The 24,315-nt window shown below is 40.8% G+C and overlaps 1 protein-coding gene across 1 annotated transcript in view; it reads left to right on the top strand.

Moving 5' to 3' along the window:
- Window positions 1–24,315, top strand: part of CLVS1 (clavesin 1) — a 149,391-nt gene that overhangs the window by 38,515 nt on the left and 86,561 nt on the right. The window contains exon 2 of the mRNA XM_061123373.1: window positions 13,450–13,624. Within this exon, the coding sequence (XP_060979356.1) occupies window positions 13,450–13,624 (175 nt within the window). The remainder of the gene's footprint in view (window positions 1–13,449; window positions 13,625–24,315) is intronic.

A 24,315-nucleotide genomic window follows, 5' to 3' on the forward strand; every position in this document is an offset into this window, starting at 1 on the left:
AATACTTAAAAAATAACCTTAGGTGTAAAAATGTGAAATATTAAGATAGACCTCAGGTATATGCAAAATACTTTCCCCTAGAATACAAGTGAAAAATAAGCAGGCTTTTCTATAATATTTCTTTAAAAAAAAAACAACAAAGAATTAGCATCCATATGTCAAACTTTCACAATAGATGAATCACCAGTTGGTGAGGTTAGATCAAACACTTCTGGCCTTTTAGCAAGTTCCAAACACAACACAGGTGTGTATGACACTGCCTGTGTCTTTTAAGCCACATCGAAATAATCTCTGAACTGCATCATTGATGCACTTGGTCTTTTTGCCAGGCAAGAAATGTTTTAAGGAAGGTTTAACTTTATCTGCTGTATAGATTAATAAGTCTATGGGGTATTAAATGAACAAAAATCGCATTAAACCATGGCTTCTCCTACTCATCCTTCTCCGTAGGGTTTCTGATCACGGAAGTGAAATCAGGAGGCCATGCTTCATTTAGCATCCCTCACTTGATACGTTTTCTTCACTTCTTCTATTTCCCAAGTGAGCTATGTCTCCTGCAAGCCTGTGTATGTGGCATTGTCAGATGTTGTATTGGAACACGCTTTTCTCCTTATGGTAAAACACGATGCTGATGCCTTGCAGGAGTGAACGACTTCAATAAGCCATTAGTAGACTTTTGGTTCCTGAATGGTAGTTTTTATTACTTTGAAGATAAGCTAATGCTGTAATCAGCCGTCTTGTTAGAAGTACACACACATTCAAACAATCGTCAATCCTCAGACAGCTTAGAAAATGCATATTCTCTTTACCCACCTCTTATTGTTTTTGTTTATATGCCTTGAAATCAAAGGTAAAGCAAAAGTGAACAAAGCAATTACCATGCTGAGTAGGGGAAATGGAGCTGAGTGGAAGACTTTGGTTAACTGTGTGATTCCTGGTCCACGCGGCAGTGACGGTATCACAGCTGCGGGGCATCTGTAATTTTTTGTGAAGGCTTTCTCACATCTGTCTGCCTGTGCAGCCACATGGAAATGGATCACTGCTTGCCTGGTGGGCTGCCACAGTGGGAAGATGGAAATTTCTAGAAAAGTTTAGGCTTCATGAAGGGGTTGGTAGGGAATGAATGCATGTCCTCACCTGTTCCAGAAAGAAGTGGTTTGGTCAAGGTGGGGGTTCCATCAATACACTAAGTCCTCTAACTACAAACGAGTTCTGTTCTGGGAGTGCATTTCTAAGTCCAATTTGTTCATAAGTCCAACAAAGTTAGCCTAAGTCCCCAACTAACACAACCAGCTATATAGTACTGTACTGCAATTGGTTTATAACACTTTTCACACAAATGATATGCAAAAAACAAAGAAAAAGTAAAGAAAATATTTTTAGTCTTTTACACATTGCAGTGCCTTGAGAAGAACAGTAGTACCAGCTACAACACTGCTGCTTTTAGGCTTGCTTCTGGACATCCTGGGCTTGAAATAAAGATACTGGACTACTTTCCTCTATACACCACTGTAAAGTATGCTGTGACATGCTAAGTCACTTCAGTCATGTCTGACTCTTTGTACCCCATGTAGCCCACCACCCTCCTCTTCCATGGAATTTCCCAGGCAATAATATTGGAGTGGGTTGCCATGCTCTCCAGGGGATCTTCCCCACCCAGGGATCGAACCAGAGTCTCCTGCGGAAGCCCCCAAGGAAGCCCTGGTGGGCAAATACCATCCCAGATTGCTGAATGTGATTAAAGGAGACAGAAACTTCCAGCTCTTTCCTCTGGGAATGTCCTTATGAGCCAGAACTAGAAATATCCTCTGTGTGCCTTGACTAATAGAAGAGGAATGAGTAATAACTCATTAATTTGTAGCAGACAAGGATCAAAGCAAGAGGGAAATGTTGAGATAAAACTTTCCAGAGCCTGGGCATTTAAATGCTTTACTCTGGAAATTAAACTGCTGATATTTCTAAGCAGTCCCTTACAATCTATGATATTTTGTTGAGATAAAGATAGGCAATGAAATCCTCCTACAGCAAAATCCCAAGTCCTAAAATGTACTTTCTCTTTGTGTATTTTAAATACATAAATTATGTGTCTACATACATATGCAATGCATTTTCCAAATTTTCTTCTGCTATTCAGAGCAGGATATTTTGGACTTACATTGAAGATAAATGGATGTTGATGTTTTACAGTATCTCCTGCAGTGTAGCTACTGTTAAGTGGCAGCAATAAATAATAACCACCACCAGCTCTAATTGCTTAGAGAATTGCCAAGTGATAATCTGTGATGTAATTAAGTAAAAGAAACCAATGTTGTCTTTAACCACCTCCATAAAATAATTCCCTAGAGAAGTGTCAGAGCTTCCATGAGTGAAGTTCCCTTACAGAGGAAAATTAACCCTCCAAGCACACTATCCCTCAGCCAGGAAAAGTCAACCAGGCCCTGTGCTGGTTTTGATGTTGTTCAATGAACTGTTAATATGTGGAGCCTCCGAACATTTCAAAAATTACCTTTTGCTTTGCTTCTGATTCCCAGAAATCAGCAGGATGAAAATAAGAGCCTGCATTTTCACTGGGCTTAGTGAGTGCGCCATTGGTTTGTGAAGAGAGTTCAGGGAGAGGGTTTGCCACTCTTTCACCTCCATTGTATGTGTTTAGTCACTAAGTCATGTCCAACTCTTTGTGACCCCATGAACTGCAGCCGCCAGCTCCTCTGTCCATGGGATTTCCCAGGCAATAATACTGGAGTGGGTTGCCATTTCCTTCTCCAGACGATCTTCCCAACCCAGGGATCGAACCCCACATCTCCTGCATTAGAGGCGGCTTCTTTGCCATTTGAGCAGCTTCTTTGCCATTTGAACCAGGGAAACTTCTATGGTGGCTTCATGACCCACATGAACTGGACTGGGGTGGGGCCCAGGGAATGTGCAGGGGCGCCCTTTTCTAGGAGAACTCTAGGGATCCCCACACCTCTATTCTGGTATGTCTGGTCCTGCCAAGTAAATATCATAGGCAAAGCACTCAGGTCCAATCTATCTTCTGAAACCTTTTCAAAAGGGGATTTTTCTGCTGAAGTGAAGCACATGTTCAGTTCTGGAAGACAAGCAGGTGGGGTCTGCAAAAGGCTTGTCCCCTCTGGACACAAAATATGTTTATCCTAGCTTCAGAAGGATGACCAAACTGCTTGTTGTTACTGCAATTTGTGAGCCATCACATTATAGGAGTTGATCTTCAAAACTTCTTCCTAGGAAACTTGCCTTATTGGAGCCAAAACTCAGAGACAGTGTTAGTAGTGGTAAGCATCTTCCCGAGGCTGAGAGCTGTGATGGTCATGGGAACGTTCTCTCTCTCTCTCTCAGAATCCAATGACCTTGAGGTGTCTTGAGAAGGTTGAAAAGCAGAAGTGTGATAATCAGATAGAGAGATATCTATCTGGAAATCAGCCAACAAGTGGTATTTCTGTCAGAGTAGATTATAAAGTTATCCCGAATACAACATCTATGAAAATAAGCCTTTCCTTTCCATTATATAATGATTTCCTGTGGCTCTCTCCTTTTAATCTTTGATGCACTTGATTGCTTTGCTGCTGTTTCAAAAGCTTATGATTAAGAAGGCTAGAATTTTCAAAAGGGGGAAAGGATAAACCAACTTTGAAAACTTCAATGTGATTGCAGCCTCTCTAAATTCAATCAGTCTTTAATAAAGCTTCTGATGTAAATTACCCATATTTTTCAGGGCTGAGACTCCCAGTTATAGACAACTAATTTTAGAGTCTTTGGACTTCTCTTGGTTTTAAGCCTTGGGACTTCTCTTGTTTTCCTGCCAGGATATGTTGATCTCTTTATTAAGTACAGAGGTTTGGAGTTTTTGTTAGAGATGGGCAATTTTATGAATTAATTAAAATTATGAGATGCTGTATACTTTCAACTCAAGTCACAGGTGTGCCTTCCATGAAACATACCATCTACAGAGTTGTTTTGATAATGCACTATTTAATTTGAACTATCTTACACACTGTTGCCAGAGTTCATGATTTCAAAAAGGAACCTCTTGATTACAAGAGTGATTGCAGCATATCATCCAGAAGGAAGGACCTCAGGAGGGCAAAATCATTCAAAGCAATGTAGTACCATGGGATGCATATTTTCCTAAAATACCTCCTCACCTTATTGTCCAATGTCTTACCTTGAAGGTGATGTTATGGCCCTAAGAGCCAGAAAAAGGAAAGAATATTCCATTTCAAGCAGTGGCTAGTATATTACCATGAACTCCATGCAAGATCTATAAATGTCAACATGTCAAATGTCAATGTAAGAGAAATGTATCCATTCACAGCCATCCACCCACCTCAGAGGAGACCCTGCAGTTAAGCCGATAGGAACAAAACTCCATATCTAGTGTTAAGTGCTCTTTGGCATTTTGGAGACTCTCCCTAGCTTTTACTTTTCTGAAGCTCCTCAGCCAAAGGAGTTACCAGAATAGACAAGAATGAAATTAATTTTTCACAGTCATTTAGTAATAGATGGAATGCTCATAGCTCACTTTCATCAGGATGGTTTCTTCCTTCTGTGGCTGCTGCTCCCTATGGATGCCGGCCCAATCCCCATCTAGAGAGCCAATGAAATAAACCTCTTCCTTGCTTGCATTTCAGGCTGTCTTAAAGTGGCATTTGCGGATCAATTCTTTCCCAATGGACTAAGAATCTTGTGGGATACCAGACTTCCTATCTGTAAGCATCCATCTAGCATTTACTATTAACTGTTCTAGACTGTAATTCTCTTATTGCCCACACTAGGTGAATGCAGCCATGGCCCTCTCTTAAACCAAAATTAATCTTAAGGCTTAGTTTTTTTCCCATTCTTTTTTAAAAATAATTTTAATTATTTCTTTTTGGCTGCGATGGATCTTTGCTGCCACACGAGGGTTTTCTGTGGTTGCAGTGAGCAGTGGATACTCTCGAGTGGCGATGTGAGAGCTTCCCATTGCAGTGGTTTCTCTTGTTGGTTTCTCTATATAGCACAGGCCCTGGGGCACAAGGGCTTCAGCAGTTGTGGTGCTCGGGCTTAGGTGTCCCACGGCATGTGGAATCTTCCCAGACCAGGGATTGAACCGGTGTCCCCTGCATTGCAAGGCAGATTCTTAACCAACGGACCACCTTGGGAAGTCCCTCCCATTCTTGTACCCCACAGTACTTAGTAGCATATTATTTTATAAATATGAGCCATGATGGAAAAAGGACTTAAGGACATACATGTGACATTGCTGCCCCTAACAATGAGCATGAGAGGCATTGCAGAGGAAGAAAATTTACCCACTGGTGCTCCCAGAGTGGGTTTTGACTATTTTCAGCATGTTACAGTTTCCAATGGCTTGATTGAGGGCTTCCCCAATGGCTCAGCACGTAAAGAATCCGCCTGCAACGCAGGAGACATAGGAAACCTGGGTTCAATCCCTAGGTCGAGAAGATCCCCTGGAGAAGGAAATGGCAACCTACTCCAATATTCTTGTCTGGAAAATCCCATGGACAGAGAAGCCCAGCAGGCAACAGTCTATGGGGTCTCAAAGAGTCGGACGTGACTGAGCAGAGAGAGAGAGAATCGGTTGGTTTAATGTTTGCCTTCATTCTTTTACTAAGAATCATTTACTGAACATCTGCTACATGTAGGTACCAGTGATTTACAGGGGTTCAAAAACAAATAGTGCACACTTCCAGCCCTGATGGAGCTCATAGGCTGTCCTCCTCTCTTTTGAAGAGAACAGGAAACTTTCTTTCCTGCAGACGTGATTCTGCTTCAGGTTTCATCACTCATGTGGCGGGAATTCAGACCCCATAAACCATGCACTTCTAGGCACCCCCTTGACAGCCCCAAGGTCAAGTCATATTAATACTAATATTGTGTGTTGCTTTCTTGGGTGCTGATTCTTACTATGTAAGAACTAGAAACAACTACAGCACCTTTGACTCACTTCCTACCCAATAGAGTTCCTTTTGCCTGTAATGGTATAACTGTCTTTCCTCTTTTTACCTCTATATCTAATCTGTAACTAAATTCTGGGTACTCTCCCTCATCAGTTCAGTTCAGTTCTGTTGCTCAGTTGCATCTGACTCTTTGCAGCCCCACTGACTGCAGCACGCTAGGATTCCCTGTCCATCACCAACTCCCATAGCTTGCTCAAACTCATGTCCATCAAGTCGGTGATGCCATCCAACCATCTCATCCTCTGTCATCCCCTTCTCCTCCTCCCTTCAATCTTTCCCAGAATCAGGGTCTTTTCCAATGAGTCAGTTCTTCACATCAGGTGGTCAAATTGTTGGCACTTCAGCTTCAGCATCAGCCCTTCCAATGAATGTTCAGGGCTGACTTCCTTTGGGATTGACTGGCTTGATCTTCTTGCTGTCCAAGGGACTCTCAAGAGTCTTCAACATCAAAAAGTTTGAAAGTATCAATTCTTTGGCACTCAGCTTTCTTTATGGTCCAACTCTCACATCCATACATAACTACTGGAAAAACCATAGCTTTGACTAGACGGACATTTGTCGGCAAGTAATATCTGTTTTTTAATACACTGTCTAGGTTGGTCATAGCTTTTCTTCCAAGGAGCAAGCATCTTTTAATTTCATGGCTCTTCTCATTTCTCTATCATTTCCATTCCACTCTTACTATGCTGCAAATGGCTCCTCTTAATTGGACTCTGCATCTCTAGTCTCCTAGCTCCAAACCACATAATCCCCGTTACCAGTTCAAATATTCCTAAAGCATAAATTTACAACCTCTGCATAAACAGCCAGTAGCTCTTCCAGCAAGCAGAATAAAGATGGATCACAACTCTAACCGTATTTCTACATTCTTTTTCACTTGTCCCAAAGGCACTGGCAAACTTGCTGTTGCCCCCAAGACAATAGGCTCTAGGCTCCCAGAACTTACTGTTCATATGGCTCCTTCTGCCCTTTCCCTTTTATGTCCAGAGTCCAAACCTTTCCCTCCATTACAGCCCAATGGAAAATGTTCCCAAATCTCCCAGCCACAGGTGATCTCTCCTTATAATGCCCAAGCACTCTGAAATTCCTATTACTTTCCACTTGATATCATATTCACTTACGTAACAGTGAACGCCAACATGACCATCATCAGCTCATTCTATGGACTAGAATGAGTCGGTTGCTTTGTCATGGCTTTATGTACATTATCTCAAGTTGTCATTACCAGGGAGGGAGGTACTGTGAAGCTCTTTTTATAGATGAGAAAACTAAACCCAGAGAGACTAAATCACTTGCTAAGTTTATACAGAATAACCAAGATTTGAATCAAAGTCTGCTAACTCCAAACGCTATGCTGCTAATGACTATGCTTCATTGCTTCCCATATATGTATTTTTAATGTCTTCTTCTAGTTTCTGTCTCTATCTGAAATATAAAAATAATATCCTTTTATCTTTTACATCTGCCATAAAGTAAAATTTTGTCATACCTTTGAATAAATGCCTTCCTGACTTCTTATCCAGTTCTAGGTACTTCAGAACTTTTCAAATAAAACACTGAGTGATAAGAAATTTCATTAGCTGTTTAAGTGAGCAGATTAGATGCATCTGATGTTAATTGCATTCTCTTCAATTCTTGGGAGGATTTAAAAGCACTTGGATCAAATGTAATAAAATGCTGGTTTTATTTATTCAAGCCATCTTTTCATTTAAAACAAAAAGCTTCAATGGAGGCAACTCTAAAGATGAATCCATTGTGTGTATACCCAGACACACACCACACACACATACACACACACACACAGAACATTTATACACTTGCTCACCACAGAAGCACTAATAAGAAAGAACCCTGGCATATTGGAATTCAAGAGCTTCAGATTCAGTGTCATTTTTAATGGTGGATATGAGTATTTTGCATTCTTGTGTCTATATCCTGAGATGGATGAGCCTGTCAAGACTGGTCTAAAGAAACAATCTCTCATCTTCATGCTTAACCTGGGCTTCATTGATGGTTCAGCGGGTGAAGAATCCAACTGCAATATAGGAGACACAGGAGACACGGGTTCAGTCCCTGGGTCAGGAAGATCCCTAGGAGGAGGAAATGACAATCCACTCCAGTCTTCTTGCCTGAAAAATCCCATGGACAGAGCAGCCTGTTGGACTACAGTCCACGGGGTCACAAAGAGTCAGACATGACTGCCCGACTGAGCATGCACATTCCCCTTAATTAATCTGGGGCTATGGTTTTAGGGGAGTAAGATCACAGAGATAAAATGTGGTTTTCATCAACATGATTTATCTCTGTTGTTGTTGATGCCAGCCACCTGGCTTAGGAAGTGTTAGTTTGGGTTCTCCTGTAAAGTCACTCTTTCTCCCTCCCCTTCCACACTGTACTCTTTGGGGAAAAAAAAGTCACTATGCTCAGCCCACACTTCAGGAATGAGGTGCTATGTTCCACCCCCTTGAGGGTGGAGTAACTATATAAAGTACTTGGCATGTTAAATTACAAAAAGCTGAGAGGATTTCACAACTCAAAGAGAATAAAATGAATAAGAAACAGGGAAAAGATGAGGAAATCCATATGAGGAAGCAAAGAAGTAAGGAATTCAAGCTAATGATCAACGAAGATATGGGAAGTCACACCCCTCAACAGGGATAAAGCCTCATTACCTGAGACACATTCCATTCAACTTTTTGCTGCCCATCCAGTTCCTCTAGAAAAATGAAGTATTCAAACATTTGGAAACTACAGTGAATTCCAAAATTATTTTACTTCTCTCCTGGGATCACCCTGTAAGTATAATAATACTTCATTCATTACAAATGTCTATCAATAAGGTTCTGGTCTTGAAAATGTATAAAATAGTTTTCAGGTTTCCAGGATTCAGTGTTTTTTCTTGGGAATGAATACAAGTGGATATGTACTGGAAGTGGTGCTAGCTCTCATTTACAGAGGAGTAAAATGAGAAAACTAAGATCATGGCTTCTGGTCCCATCACTTCAGGCAAATAGATGGCAAAACAGTGGAAACAGTGACAGACTTTATTTTTGGGAGCTCCCAAATCACTGCAGATGGTGACTGCAGCCATGAAATTAAAAGATGCTTGTTCCTTGAAAGAAAAGATGTGACCAACCTAGACAGCTTATTAAAAAGCAGAGACATTACTTTGCCAACAAAGGTCCATCTAGTCAAAGCTATGGTTTTTCCAGTATTCATGTATGGATGTGAGAGTTGGACCATAAAGAAAGCTGAGTACTGAAGAATTGATGATTTTGAACAGTGGTGTTGGAGAAGACTCTTGAGAGTTCCTTGGACAGCAAGGAGATCCAACCAGTCCATCCTAAAGGAGATCAGTCTTGAATATTCATTGGAAGGACTGATGTTGAAGCTGAAACTCCAATACTTTGTCCACCTGATGTGAAGAACTGACTCACTGGAAAAGACCCTGATGCTGGGAAAGATTGAAGGGAGGAGGAGAAAGGGATGACAGAGGATGAGATGGTTGGATGGCATCATTGACTTGATAGACATGAGTTTGAGTAAGCTCCGGGAGTTGGTGATGGACAGGGAGGCCTGGTGTGCTGCAGTCCATGGGATCACAAAGAGTCAGACATAACTGAGTGACTGAACTGAACTGAACTGAAAATGAGATAGCAGTTAAGTAATTGGCTAAAAATCTTCATAATCAATAATATTTATTTTCACTATTCAATGAAAAGGGCTGTCTTAAAAAAAACTCTCCAAAGATCTACTTGCTGTCAAATATAATAATTCTCCTGCATATTTCTGCTGCATTTGACTTGGTTAACTACCATCTGATATTGAGTAGCTATTAATTTGTAACAAACCATTCTCAAACTTAGTGGCTTTAAAAAGCCATCGTTTCTTGCTGCTCTCACATCTGTGGGGCAGCTAGAGTTTATCTAGGCTGAGGTCAGCTGGGTGGCTCTTCTTCTTTTGAATATGTGCTAGGTGGCCAGGGAGTCATCCTTCTTGTCAGTCTAGGAATCTAGCTGTGGCATCTTTTTTTCCCCATGGCAATGGCAGAAAGCAAGAGAACAAGTAACATCTGAGGTCTTTAAGAGGTAGGCCTGGAATTGGTACACTGTCATTTCTGTCACATACAATCAGTTAAAGCAAGTCACACGGCCAAAGGGCAAGAAATACACTTTATTATCAATGAGGTCAACCACAAGCTAGTGGGTGGATGCTCAGATAAGTGAAGAATTGGAATCAGTAATGCAATCTATTATATCCTTACTTCCTGAAACACTATCCTCTCCCCCTTTTAAAAAACACAGTACTATTGTGCTCCACTCATTTTTTTCCCTTAACCCTTTTTCTTCAACCTCAGTACTGTATGTAAGCTTCACAAAAGGTTTAGCTTTTCTAAGTGTCCTCATTCTCTCCATGTGTGTACTCTTTCTAAGAAAGCTAATCCAGGATCAGACTCTCAAATTCCCCAATGGTCATCTGCAGTTTACCACTGGGCATATCCACATTTTCCTTTGGAACTGCCTAAACTCACAACCTTTGGTCTATGCTCCACTTAAATCAATGTTTCTTTCCAATAAAAGGCAGTATCTCTAAAGACTTGAGTCTTTAGATCATATATGATACGAATGCAAAGAAAAAATCAAAGCCCAATGAAAACTTACTCTACATTAATAGGAATTTGACATCTCTAAAATTTAGAAGAGACTATATCTAAAAGAAAACGATAATGATGAGAACAGCATCAAACACCAATTCCTATGAGAAATGGTTAAAGCTAATAATTTTTTTCAATCCAGAGATTATATGGCACATTAAAACCACCATGTTTAGATAATTTAGTGTCTGGTATAGGAGGACCTGGGGCTTCCCAGGCAGCTCAGTGGTAAAGAATCTGCCTGCCAATGCAGGAGATTCAGGTTCAAGCCCTGGGTCAGGAAGATCCTCTGGAGGAGGAAATGGCAACCCACTCCAGTATTCTTGCCTGGGAAACGTCATGGACAGAGGAGTCTGTCCATGGGGTCACGAAGAGTTGGACGTGACTTAATGACTCAACAACAACAACAGAGGGATCCGAGGGATTGTTTTTGGTAGCAGGACATTCAGTGGTCAGACTTGGGGAGGAAAAGTTTTGCTTGATATAAGGAAGACATTTTTAGTAAGAACTGTACAGAAACAAAATGGGCTGCTACCTGTATTTTTCACATGTCACTCTTATTTCCTGAAATGCTTGTTCCTTTTCCTTCTTGTCCAAAATCCTATTTACCCTTCAAGGCTTATCCCAAGCTTTCATTCCTCTATAAATTCCTGACTACTCAAATTTTATTGACCTCTTTCAACTCACGTTTCTAATCTCTTACCCCACCCCAATTAAGTTAAGTGATCTTTGAAAGTAGAAACCTGACATACTATTTTATAACTTCAAGTATTAAGCAGAGCTCTGAGCTTATAACTAGTTTACTAGTTTTTTGTTTGTTTGTGTTTTATTTAAATATAGATGATTTACAATATTATGTTAATTTCAGTTGTACAACATAGTGACATGGTTTGGGGATTTTTTTGCAGATTATATTCCATTATAGATTATGACAAGATAATGGATATAATTCTTTGTGCTATACAGTAAGATCCTTGATGTGAATCTATTTTATGTATAGTAGTTTGTATCTGTTAATTCCATATTTGATTACATATTGTCTGATTTCCAATCTGCAATCATTAGATTTGATTAGAATTTGAATCAGATTGAAATGTTCAGGAATCTGATCATTTCACGTGATTTCACAAGTGGATGTGCTCAGTTGCTCAGTCGAGTCAGACTCTTTGCAGCCCCATGGACTGTAGCCACTAGGTACCTCTGTGGAAATTTCCGTGCAAGAATCCTAGAGTGGGGTGCCATTTCCTATTCCAGAGGATCTTCTCAATTCAGGGATTGAACCCACGTCTCTTGTGTCTCCTGCATTGACAAGTGGATTCTTTACCACCAGGGCCACCTGCAAAGCCCCACAAAAGGGTACAGTTTCTGATTTTAATGATAGACTGAAGGAATAGATTTTGCCATCACTTAACATCCAGGCTTATATTTAAAAAAAAAAAAATAAAACCCACTGAATTTAGAGATCCTATAAGATCTTAAATTTTTAGCACAAATAATTTGCTTGGAGAATTAGCAAAATATGCCATCATTTCTTTGTATCTGGAAATTATTTAAAACAAAAATCAACTGGTAACTGAGAATATATGATGCAGAAGAACACACACAACACTAGAGAACTGTAACTCCAGTTTGTAGTCAGGTCTCCCTGTTGTCATAGTTACCAATGTACCAAGCAGACTCCTTCCTGAATCACACTGCAAACCTTCAATGAAAATAAATGACTCTTCAAGCTTTATTTTTCTCTATCCATGAACTGAGCCTACAAAATAGCATTGACAACATAGTTTTTTGGTTTTTTTTTACATTTTGAGCAAGATTTTCAACATACAAAAGGAGTAAGAGGTTTAATCAAAATAAGTGCCTCTGATGAAGGTCTTACCTCATTTGCTCAGCAATTCATTAAGTAGGTAGGTTTTGGGGACACAACTACAATCATGGCCCAGGATGGCGAGACAAATAAGAGATGCATTTCAATGAAATGCAATCAGCGTTGCACTGGAAGCAGAGAATAGAGATTCGTGGAAACATAAAAGAGAGACACCTCATAAAGTTTGGACTTCTGGTGCAGTCAGATCAAAGGGAGGGTCCATCCTTGGATTCTCAGTGTATTGTTCCTATGAAATTTATTTATTTGGAGGGATGATGGTGGTGAATAGACTTTATTTCTTCTTCTTTTTTTTAATTTTATCATTGGAGAATAATTGCTTTACAATGTTGTGTTACTTTCTGCTATACAACAAAGTGAGTCAGCCATATGTGTACATATATCCCTTCCAGCTGGAGGCCCCTTCCCACCCACCCCACCCCATCCTACCCCGTAAGTCACCACAGAGCGCTGATCCGAGCTCCCTGTGCTACACGGCAGATCCCCACTAGCTAGCTATTTTACACATGGGAGTGTACATATGCCAATGCTACTCTCTCAGCTCATCCCACCCTCCCCTTCCTGAGATGTTTCCACATTCTCTGTGGCTGAGTCTCTACTCCTGCCCTGCAAATAGGTTCATCAGTTTCATGCATCATTTTCATGCATTAATACGTGATATTTGTTTTTCTTTTTCTGATTTACTTCACTGTGTATGACAGGCTCTAGGTCCATCCACATCACCACAAATGACCCAATTTCACTCCTTTTCATGGCTGAGTGTATTCCATTGTGTATATGTTTGGTCACTGTATTCCCAGTCACTTTGGGTAGAGGACACCGGTGTTGCCCTGCAGGCTGGGCTCAAGGAGCCCAGTGAGCTGGCCAGGGCTCCACACACCGAGTTCTATCATCTGCTGATATTCACGCTCTGCCTCCTTCTGCTTTGGCTGCAGGAACTCCTTCACAGACATCCTCCGGGCCATCCTGCTGTCACTGGAAGTCCTTATTGAAGATCCAGAGTTGCAGATAAATGGTTTCATTTTAATTATAGACTGGAGTAATTTCTCCTTCAAACAAGCCTCCAAACTGACACCTTCAATCCTCAAACTAGCCATCGAAGGGCTGCAGGTAAGTTCACTGAATGTACTAACACCTTATGAGACTGTATGTGACCGCGTGCTCTTTTCTTATTGCAACTAAAGTAATATTTGTCTTTGAGAATGGAAAAAGAAAATTTCGATAAAATCTACCTGTGAGTACTCTATTTCTATCCCAGCCTCAGTTTAGATGCTGTTGTTGTTGTTTTTAAATTAGACTCCATTTTCATTAACAGCTATAAATTACGGTTTCCACGGGTACAAATTACCTACTGTAGCAATTATGAAGAAAGCTTGGGGATGTTTAGCCAAATCCATCTGAGAGTTCACAAAAATTAAAGCTAGAAAACATCTGCTTTATGAGAGTGCTCTTACAGTGTGGTGGCATGGAAGCTTTTCAGGGTTTCTGGGAGCATCTTTGCACAGGAAAATGTGCCTAGTGGGTCCTTACTCCCCCAGATGCTATACACGGAGGTGTGTGTACTAAAGGCTATCACTTCTGGGCAGATAAAGGAAGCAAGCAGAACTCTACTTCCGGTTTGTATGACCAGTCATCAGAACCTTGGGAAAGGGGCTTTTGTGCTGTGTAGAGGTTAGGGGAGTCAGGCCCTCGGGTTCCTTCTGCTTAAACGACCAGTGATTCTGTGAAAACTAAGTCAGAGGGGCAATGTGTTTAACTTTGTTAAACATTACAATACAAAAGAAAAGGCATAAAGGGAGACTCAGAACCAGCACAGAGGAAACTCATACCCATTCTTCATTCTGTAGGAAGATTGACTCAATGGAGTGACTCCCCTCCCAAGAGTCTGCAGTTACATGCAGCTATGTAGACAGCAAAATACCTGTTAATTCTCAGATCAGGCAGCCAGTACTCAAGCTTTTCAAAATACAAGACTAGGAAATCCATTTCGATCCCCTATCCTACTCCAATGTAATGAGTAATTGATGTGCCTGCTTCTTAAACTGTGGCTGATTCACATTAGACTTCCAGCAGATATGTAGCACTTGTTGGGCTTCTGATGAATTTATATTTATTGAATGGATCTTATTTTGTTGAAAGGGTTTTCCTGTTTCAGAACGGGGGCAAGTACACGCTGTTCCAAGAATGCCACATGGTCCTGGGGAGCTACATCATGCAGTGTGTTGGCGGCACATTTTTAAAGTTGCTTTTGCATTTCTAGATTACAGTGTATCCTGCCTTGCCCTAAAAATCTCACTCACAGACTTTTCTGTCCTTTACTGCCAATCATTTTCTCTTAGCTCCCTTTTTCTCCACCATCCTCTCTTCTAAGCCTCTGAACATCTGATCTCTCTCTCTCTCTCTCTAAAGCTTTTATCAAAGGGAGTTTTAAAGTAAGCTGCAAGGTTTATTTCATACCCTATAATTACACTGGCCATATCTTCGGGATTTTCTGTGGTTGTACAAGCTTCATGCATTTTTATCTTTCTAAAAAGAAACAATTCATTACATGTGTAAATAGCTGTGATTCAAGTTCTATGTAATTATAAGATTTTTTCATAAATCAGGAAGAAAATGTACTTTTTCCAACCCTGTGTTCCAATTCTTCTTTCTGGAAATGGTGTGGATTATATAACATGTCCCCTGCCAACTTCTCTAGGCTGATGTGGGTCTTACTGAGTTAATGCACGTGAGTGTGTTTTAAAACATAGAGTTGTACATACATTTGTAAGGTATTTTACAAGAAATACTAGATGACTTTTTGTGGGGCAAGGCAAGTCTACCTGGGCCTTCTCTTGTCATGTACCAGGGATGAATTCCACAATGTCCCATAGCTCTGACTAAAGAAAAGCCTCTGCTGGGAGAAGGGGAGATGCACAAGGACAGGGTCAGAGTGGAGAACAGGTACTTCCTCCCATCATCTCTCAGAGCAATGACCTGGACGCTTCTGTTGCTTAGCAACATAAACTCCCTTGACTGGAGGAGAGTGTCAGGTCAATCAGGCTCTGGATTGGGATGCAGATTTTTCCGCAAATTCTCCCTGCCCAGACACTAAATACCTGAGATAGAAAGGTGCAGTCTTTCCGAGAGAAGAAAGTCAGTGGTCCCTGAAGAAGCTGAACTTGGGTGTGGCTCTGTCTGGGATCTGGGCTTCCTGTCCTAATAGTGTTGGCTTGGTGGCCATCTCTGGCCAGCCACTAGCAACTTCTCACTCCAGGCCATCCTCTCTCAGGCTCTGTGGACATTCAGACGCCATGGCCACCTCTCTTCCAGCTCTGCCAGGGAACTTTCTTCACTTCAGCAGTTGTTTCCATACACACTGCTACCAATAATTGCTTCTGGCATTTCAAAATGTCTGAACTGGTAGGAAGCAGAATTCATGCCTTTGTGGTCATGCTATTGTACAAGGAAGAGCCCATACTGGCCTCCATGTGCCAACCATGAAAACTCAAGATAAATTCCACAGCACTTCTGGGATGGGTGAAGGCATCAAGTTTACTGGAGAAAGAAAAAGTCAGTGAGAGATGAGAGGTTGCTGTTGTTCCTTTTACTGCTACACCTTCAGAAAGGCCTTGAGGTTAGAGTGTCTTATAGATAGGCAGGGGAATTCTACCAAACACTTAAAGAAGAGTTAATACCTATCCTTCTCAAACTATTCCAAAAAACTGAAGAGGGAACACCTCCAAACTTATTCTACAAGGCCAGCATTACCAAAACCAAAGACACTATTAAAAGAAAAAGAGAGGAAGAAAATTAGAGGTCATTATCTCTGATAAATGTAGATGCAAAAATCCTTAAAAAAGTATTAGCAAATTGAATGCCACAATACATTAAATGATAATTCATCATGATCACTGGGCTTTATTCCAGGGAAGCAAGGATAGTTCAATATCTACAAGTTAATCAATGTGATATACCACATTAACCAAATGAAGGATAAAATCACATGATTGTGGGCAGGGGTGGGGAGGGATGAACAGACACAACACAGAGGAGGTATGACACCATAATGATTGATACTTATGATTATACACTTGTCCAAATGTGTGGAGTGTACACCAAAAGTGAGACACAATGTAAATGATAGGCTTTGCGTGATTATGATGTGTCAACGTAGGTTCATCAGTTGTAATGAAGGTACAACTCTGATGGGGACTGCTGATAATGTGGGAGCAAAGGATATGGGAAATCTCTGTCTTTTCCAGCCAATTTTGCTGTGAATGTAAAACTGCTCTAGAAAATAAAGCTTTAGTGAAGAAAAGTGCAATTATACTCAATCATTCAAAGAAAAAGGCACTTGCATAGATCTTTGGTTATGCACTTTATAGGCTAAATTAATGAGTTATAATAATAATCATGTAGAAGACTACTCTTTAAGGGATCATCATATTTTGTACATCAAAAGTTACCCTGGATCAGCTAGTCATGAAATTCTAACAATATATATAATATATATTCCTCCTTTTAGAACAATGGGATATGTCATTGTTTAGAATATTAAGTTGTCCCAGCTACATAATCTGTGAATATTAGTTCAAAAAAACTTTAGTTAAAATACTAATTTTGAGAATACCTGGAAGTCATTTTCTCTTATTCTGCTGTTTCATCTCTTAAATGTGGTAAGTAATGTCTAAAAGAGCCATCGTATCCATTCATTACAGTCTGTTTAAATTTTAACCAAACAAAGTAATATTTATGCCACCATTTTAATATAGCAGAGCATTATTCTCAATTCTGCAGGGAAATTCTGGCAGAAAGAACAACAAGCTGAAGTCCTGTTCTTGAGTTTTGCAATGTTTCCAAAATCAATTTTTGGAATCATTTCTTATAAATCACTGCCGCCCAACCATTACAATCAACACACAGCATATATCAATGTTCAGCCAACCCAGATACTTAAAGAACTGACTGTGCCGACGTGTTTTACTAAGCAAGAGTTATAGGCTATTTACAAAATATTTGGTTCCCTAAGGACCCAGATGTTGTTAAAGGTTTACAGAAGCTTATTTCTGACTCACCAGAGATTTAGAAAGCAGTCTTTTCTTTTTTTTTTCCCCTCATTTCTGTGCTTATGTTATTTTCGTCTGCCCAACAGAACACTTTATCAGTTCATTAACTCTTCATTCCAGTTCAAGGTTTATGGTATGATTTTTCTTGTTGTTTGTTAAAAATGGCTTTATAATATTTATATCAATTTTTATTTAAACTCTCCCATGTGAGAGTTGGACCATAAAGAAGGCTGAGGGCCAAAGAATTCATGCTTCACTTTCAAATTGTGGTGCTGGAGAAGACTCTTTAGAGTCCCTGTAGAAGTCTCTTTAGAGTCCCTTGGACAGCAAGGAGATCAAACCAGTCAATTCTAAAGGAAATCAGTCTTGAATATTCATTGGAAGGACTGATGCTGAAGCTGAAGCTCCAATACCTTGGCCACCTGATGGGAAGAGCCAACTCAATGGAAAGACCTTGATGCTAGTAAAGACTGAAGGCAGGAGGAGAAGAGGGTGACAGAGGATGAGATGGTTGGATGGCATCACCAACTCAATGGACATGAGTTTGAACAACTCTGGGAAAGGAGTGGAAAAGGAGGTCCATTGCTTTTCCAACTCTTAACCCAAAGGTGGGAAGGGATTGGGAGCAGTGCTCAGAGGCTCAGCTGCGAACCATTCATCTCCTGGGAAGCCCTTTTCATTAAACTGTTTCCAACCTTCATCCATCCTCTCTTGCCTCCTTCCTGCATCCTGCTCCTCTCATATCCTACTTTTCCATCCCTTTTCCAAAATATACAATGCATTCACTTGCCTTTGGGGAATCCAAAGTGCCCTATTCACTTGGAAGACTAGAACAGTAAAACATCCATAAAGTCACTGGGAAACATGACAGTTCCTGAGGGTAAATGAATGGCAGGAGGTGATCATACTTTTGGAAAGGTTGGTTGGGAAGATGCATTTCAAGTTAGTAGTAGATTCACAACAAATCAACCATCTATGACTCAGACATGCAGGCCCACTGATTCATGGTGTATTCGTTCAACAGAAAATGTGGGTCAGGTATTCTCCTAAACTGGTTGATAGCGGAAAACAAAGCAACCTGGCTTCCCAAAGCTTACATTCTATCATGCAAAGTTTGCAAACCATCAGTCTCAGCATCACCAGGAGCTGGTGAGAAATGTGGAACCTCAGGCAGTACCCCCAAACTTACTAAATCAGTCTGCATTTCAAGTTCTGCATGCAAATTGACATTGGAGAAGCACTGCTCTAACAGACGGTATGGCAGTATAATGCGATGGATCTCACCCATAAATGCACAGACTCCCCTGGAGTGTTTGTTACAACCCATATCCCTTGTCCCTATTCCCAGTTTCTGATTCCATAGGTCTGGAGCAGAGTCCATGAGCTTACACTTCAAAAATGTTCCCAGATCTGCTGCTGGTGGTACAACCAGACAATGTATGTGAGAGTGGAGTCGACTCTTTGGACTTTAGTCCCGGCTCTGCCACCCAAAGACCTCAGGCGAGTCATTCATCTCTATCAGCTCTACTTTTGTTGTCTGTAAAGATGTGGTGGTAAAACAGAACTACCTCACTTGTTTATGGTAGAAATTAAACAGTGCGTGAAAAGTGCCTGGGCTACAGATTGTAGCCCGCCAGGCTCCTCTGTCCATGGGATTTCCCAGGCAAGAATAATGGAGAGGGCTGCCATTTCCTTCTCCAGGGGATCTTCCTAACCCAGGGATTGAACCCAAATCTCCTGTGTCTCATGCAATGGTAGACAAATTCTTTTTCTGTTGCCTCAACTTTTCAAAGTTTGAAATTAGATCTCACAAGCTGTCCACTGGATGGACCCAAACAAGGGTGCTCCCTTCCTACCTTAGTCAATGACTTGGGTCCAGTTTGGTGTCACCTGTTCAGACAGTAGCACTTGAGGTGCCTTTTCTTTCTGTTTGCGTGTTGTGATCTCTTTAATCATCACCAAAATCTGCTCCCAAAGCCTCTATAGTTGAGTGGTTAATGGGGTTGAATTTCATGTCTTTCACACTGCAGGACTCTTTTCATCAGTAACATTTATAGTCTTTGATCGATTCTTATACTTTCCACATATTAAAGAATATTAGATACAAATAAATGGAAGGGAAAGGGTATTTTGTATATATTTTGCCAAGAAGGTTCTTAATTCATTCTGAACACTCCAGGGATGCCTGAAGAACACTTTCCTCTAAACAAACTACCCTTTACCTTCTCAGGCCACAAAGCTACAATCCTGAGTTTGCAATAGTGGAATATGTTATTACAGAAATATTAGAGGAATAAAATGTCCCCTGTAATGCTCTACCTTGTTAAGTATCCATTAAACTCAGGAAGATGATTAGAGGTAATGACACTCCAGTGATGCTGATGGCAGATAGGATGGCCCATTTAAAACAGTTCCAATTAAACAGGTCTATCTCTGGCATGTTGTTGATAAAGGGTTTTTCTGGACTCTCATGCATTATAGACCTGGCCAATGCTTGGATTCATCCATTCAAGAAACCGTAACGAACTATAGAAATGATCCCTGAAACCATTACTAAGACTTAACTTTGAGTCAGTCACAAAAATAAACAGATGCTGTCCCTACTTTCAGCAAGTCATCATTCAGAGGAGAGGCAGCTCTATAAGCAAATGATGAAAACGATGTTGCATGTGCAAGAAGGGAGATACACACCAGGTTAATACAATCCAAGTTCAGGTAGGAGGAGTTAGGAATGGCCTCTTGAGTAAAGCCACGTCTTGACTGACTCTTAACAGGTGAATGCAGAAGAGCCAAGTGAAAGCAGGCTGGGAGAAATTTCAGGCAAAGAAGGTATTATGGGCAAAAATACAGAGGCAAGGTGTTTCTGTTGTTTAGTCATTAAGTCCTGTCCAACTCTTTGTGACCCCATAGACTGTAGCCCTCCAGGCCCCTCTGTCCGTGGGATTTCCCAGGCAAGAATACTGGAGTGGGTTGCCATGCCCTTCTCCAGGGGATCTTCCCAACCGAGGTATCAAACCTGCGTCTCCGGCACTGGCAGATGGATTCTTTACCACTGAGCCAATCAGAGGCAAGACCACAGAGGCAAGACCTCAGTCAATAAGAGAGAAAGAAACAGAATCAAATTCCTAATCCTGGCACACACCAGGACCCCCTGTGCCATGCTAAGGAGCTTGGTCTCCTTCTGCTGGTGTTGAGGGCCACTGAACATCTTGAAGCAGGATGACAATACAGACTGATGCTTCTCATGGGATCAATTTGGCAGGTATGAACAGGGAAGAGTCAAATGTGGAGAACCAAATAAAAGACAACTGCAATCATTCAAGTAAGAAGTAAGAGGTTAAACTAGGAGTGACCAAAAGATTTCGATAACTACATAGGAAGTCAAGTAAGGCAGTGATTGGTTGTTGGATGCTTGAGAATGGAAAGTGAAGATGGAGGAGTCCATGATGAAGCTTGGGTGAAGGGTAGGGGTGGTGCCAACCACTGAGATGGTGAAGACGGAAGCAGGCAGGTGTGGGAGAGAATAAGCCCTTGACAAAACTGGTCTACACCATTCTTACAACACTTTTTATCACCCAGTGCTGCAAATTTATAACTATACCTTCATCGAAAGAGCCTTAGTGCTTATGTCAGGGATGGAAAAACAGGCTTGCCCTCGCATACTAAATCTAAACAACTGAAACACAGCTCAGGAAAAAAGAATGCTGGCACTGATTGGTGATGGTTCCTTTCACTGTGGATCGTAAATAGCAAGTCTGCCACACATCCTGGGCTTCCCAGGTGGCTCAGTGGTAAAGAACATGCTTGCCAATGCAGGAGATACAGGAGACATGGTTTCAATCCCTGGATCAGGAAGATTCCCTGGAGGAGGAAATGGCAACCCACTCCAGCATTCTTGTCTGGGAAAGCCCATGGACAGGGAGCCTGGAGGGCTACAGTCCACAGGGTCTCAAAGAGTCAGACGTGACTGAGCACATACACACACTCCCTGACCTGGGTATTCTAGCTAAACTGAGAGACAGTCTCGTGTTCATGGTACAAGAAATAAGGTGAATAACCACAGGGTGAGACAGCATCTTGAAGAAGCTCATTATCTCTACTCTAGGTTAGAAATAATCAAACCTGGTGGTGATGATGGTGGTGGTGATGATGATACTTATTGTTAGTCTGGCACTAAACCACCTTCACCCAGTGCCTTATTTGACTCTCTCGACAGCCCTTGGTTTTCCCAAGTGGCACTAGGGGTAAAGAACCCGCCTGCCAGAGCAGGAGATGTAAGAGACGAGAGTTCAATCCCTGGGTTGAGAATATCCCCTGGAGGAGGGCATGGCAACCCACTCCAGTATTCTTGCCTGAAGAATCCCATGGACAGAGGAGCGTGAAGGACTACAGTCCATGGATCGCAGGAAGTCGGACACAACTGAAAGCGACTTAGCATGTACAGCCCTTGGTAATAAGCAGAGCAGGAGAATAACATATCATCACTTCAAAAAAAAAAAAAAACCGCAAAAACCCAGGAAAGATTGACTGGATTGATCAGTAAAACATCAGTTCTGAATAAGATTTTAGTTGCCTTGGAGACCAACTAAAGACCCCAGACTTTTTGTTGCATCTCACAAGAGAAGATGGAACTTGTATGAATAAATAGCTGATAAAGTGCAGTCTCCATTTACATCAAAGTAAAGTATTTGTTGTTAAGAAGCCAATAAGAATAGTTAACTCATTTCAGCTCAAAGATAATTTTTCAAAGTGCAGTATTTTGTTTTTATACTTAGAAGGGTCTAATTTTTACACAATAAACTTTTTATTGATGTGTTAATATACATCCAGAGTACTACCCAAATTGTAAGCATGCAGCAAAGTGAATTTTCAGAAAATGAAAACATTTAAGTAACCAAAAACAGATTAAGAAAAAGAATACTGCCAGTTACTCAGAGGTCCCTCCTTCCCCCGACTCAGTAGCTGACTCCCAAATGTAGCTAACATCTCTACTAGCTTTGTTTGTAGTGATGCTTTGTATGTAGTGATGCTTCCTAAGGCCCACTTGACTTTGCATTCCAGGATGTCTGGCTCTAGGTGAGTGACCACACCATTGTGGTTATCTGGGTCATGAAGAACTTTTCTTCTGTGTATTCTTGCCACCTCTTCTTAATATCTTCTGCTTCTGTTAGGTCCCTACCATTTCTGTCCTTTATTGTGCTCATCTTTGCAAGAAATGTTCCCTTGATATCTCTAATTTTCTTGAAGAGATCTCCAGTCTTTCCCATTCTATCGTTTTCCTCTATTTCTTTGCATTAATCACTTAGGAAGGCTTTCTTATCTCTCCTTGCTATTCTTTGGAACTCTGCATTCAAATGGGTATATCTTTCCCTTTCTCCTTTGCCTTTAGCTTCTCTTCTTTTCTCAACTTTTTCTAAAGCCTCTTCAGACAACCATTTTGCCTTTTTGCATTTCTTTTTCTTGGGGATGGTGTTGAATATACAATACGCAGCATCAAATAAGTGTTACAAAATACCTGCATTAAACGTATACATTTTACTCTTAAGAGAATCTCTCAAACTTTCCCTTGGAGCCCACTTATTTTCTTAACTTGGTCACGTGGTTTCCAAACTCACCACGTGTTAGCAGTCTCTAACAAGAATTTGGTTGAGGGGCTAATTCATATTGACATATAGACTATATCAAGAAATAACAGCTGTCAGCCAGGGAAGAAATGCAAAGAAGATTAAAAATTTTACTACCAAAACTCTTAGAAAGCACCATGCCTGTGGCCATTCTGCATAGCACTTAATGTACCTAAGAGCATCATATACTGTGGGGCCAGATCATGGTGCACAGTTGTGATCCTGAGCTATCGGAAAAGTTTTAATCACTTTCAACAAGTGATATTGAAGACACCATGGAAATGTGTAAATAGTAGACAGATTTTCCTCCATAGTAGTTATAATGTGATATAGAAAATTTTACAGTTTAAGAGACACTTAGTCACCAATATAATGTAGGAATCCTAGAAATTATTAATTTTTTGAGTTTTAAAGGTGTTTTATTACAGTGAAAATAACTTCTACATTACCAAGATAAAGCTCTTTAAAGGTTTATATTTCTTAAATAGGAGAACAACAGATACATTCAGCACTTCCAGCTGTTGAAATCTGTGATTCTCTCAACTCGACTTCCACTCCCAGACTCCACTACTGGGGGTTCATTATACATGTTCAGTATAAAAAATCTTTTTAAAAATTACTGGTGATACTGGAAAGTAATTCAGTTCAGTTCAGTCACTCAGTCACTTTGTGACCCCATGGACTGCAGCACACCAGGCTTCCCTGTCCATCACCAACTCCTGGAGCTTGCTCAAACTCAAGTCCATTAAGTCAGTGATGCCATCCAACCATCTCATCCTCTGTCATCCCCTTCTCTTCCTGCCTTCAATTGTTCCCAGCATTAGGGTCTTCTCCAATGAGTCAGTTCTTCACATCAAGTGGCCAAAGTATTGGAGCATCAATCAGTCCTTCAGCATCAGTCCTTCCAATGAATTCAATGAATTTATTGAATATTCAAGACTGATTTCCTTTAGGATTGACTGACTTGATCTCCTTGCTGTCCAAGGGACTCTCAAGAGTCTTATCTAACACCAAAAAGTTCAAAAGCATCAATTTTTCAGCACTCAGATTTCTTTATAGTCCAACTCTCACATCCACACATGACTATTGAAAAAAACCATAGCTTTGACTAGACAGACCTCTGTCAGTG

This window comes from Dama dama, chromosome 21, assembly GCF_033118175.1.
Source record: "Dama dama isolate Ldn47 chromosome 21, ASM3311817v1, whole genome shotgun sequence".
Lineage (NCBI taxonomy): Eukaryota > Metazoa > Chordata > Mammalia > Artiodactyla > Cervidae > Dama > Dama dama.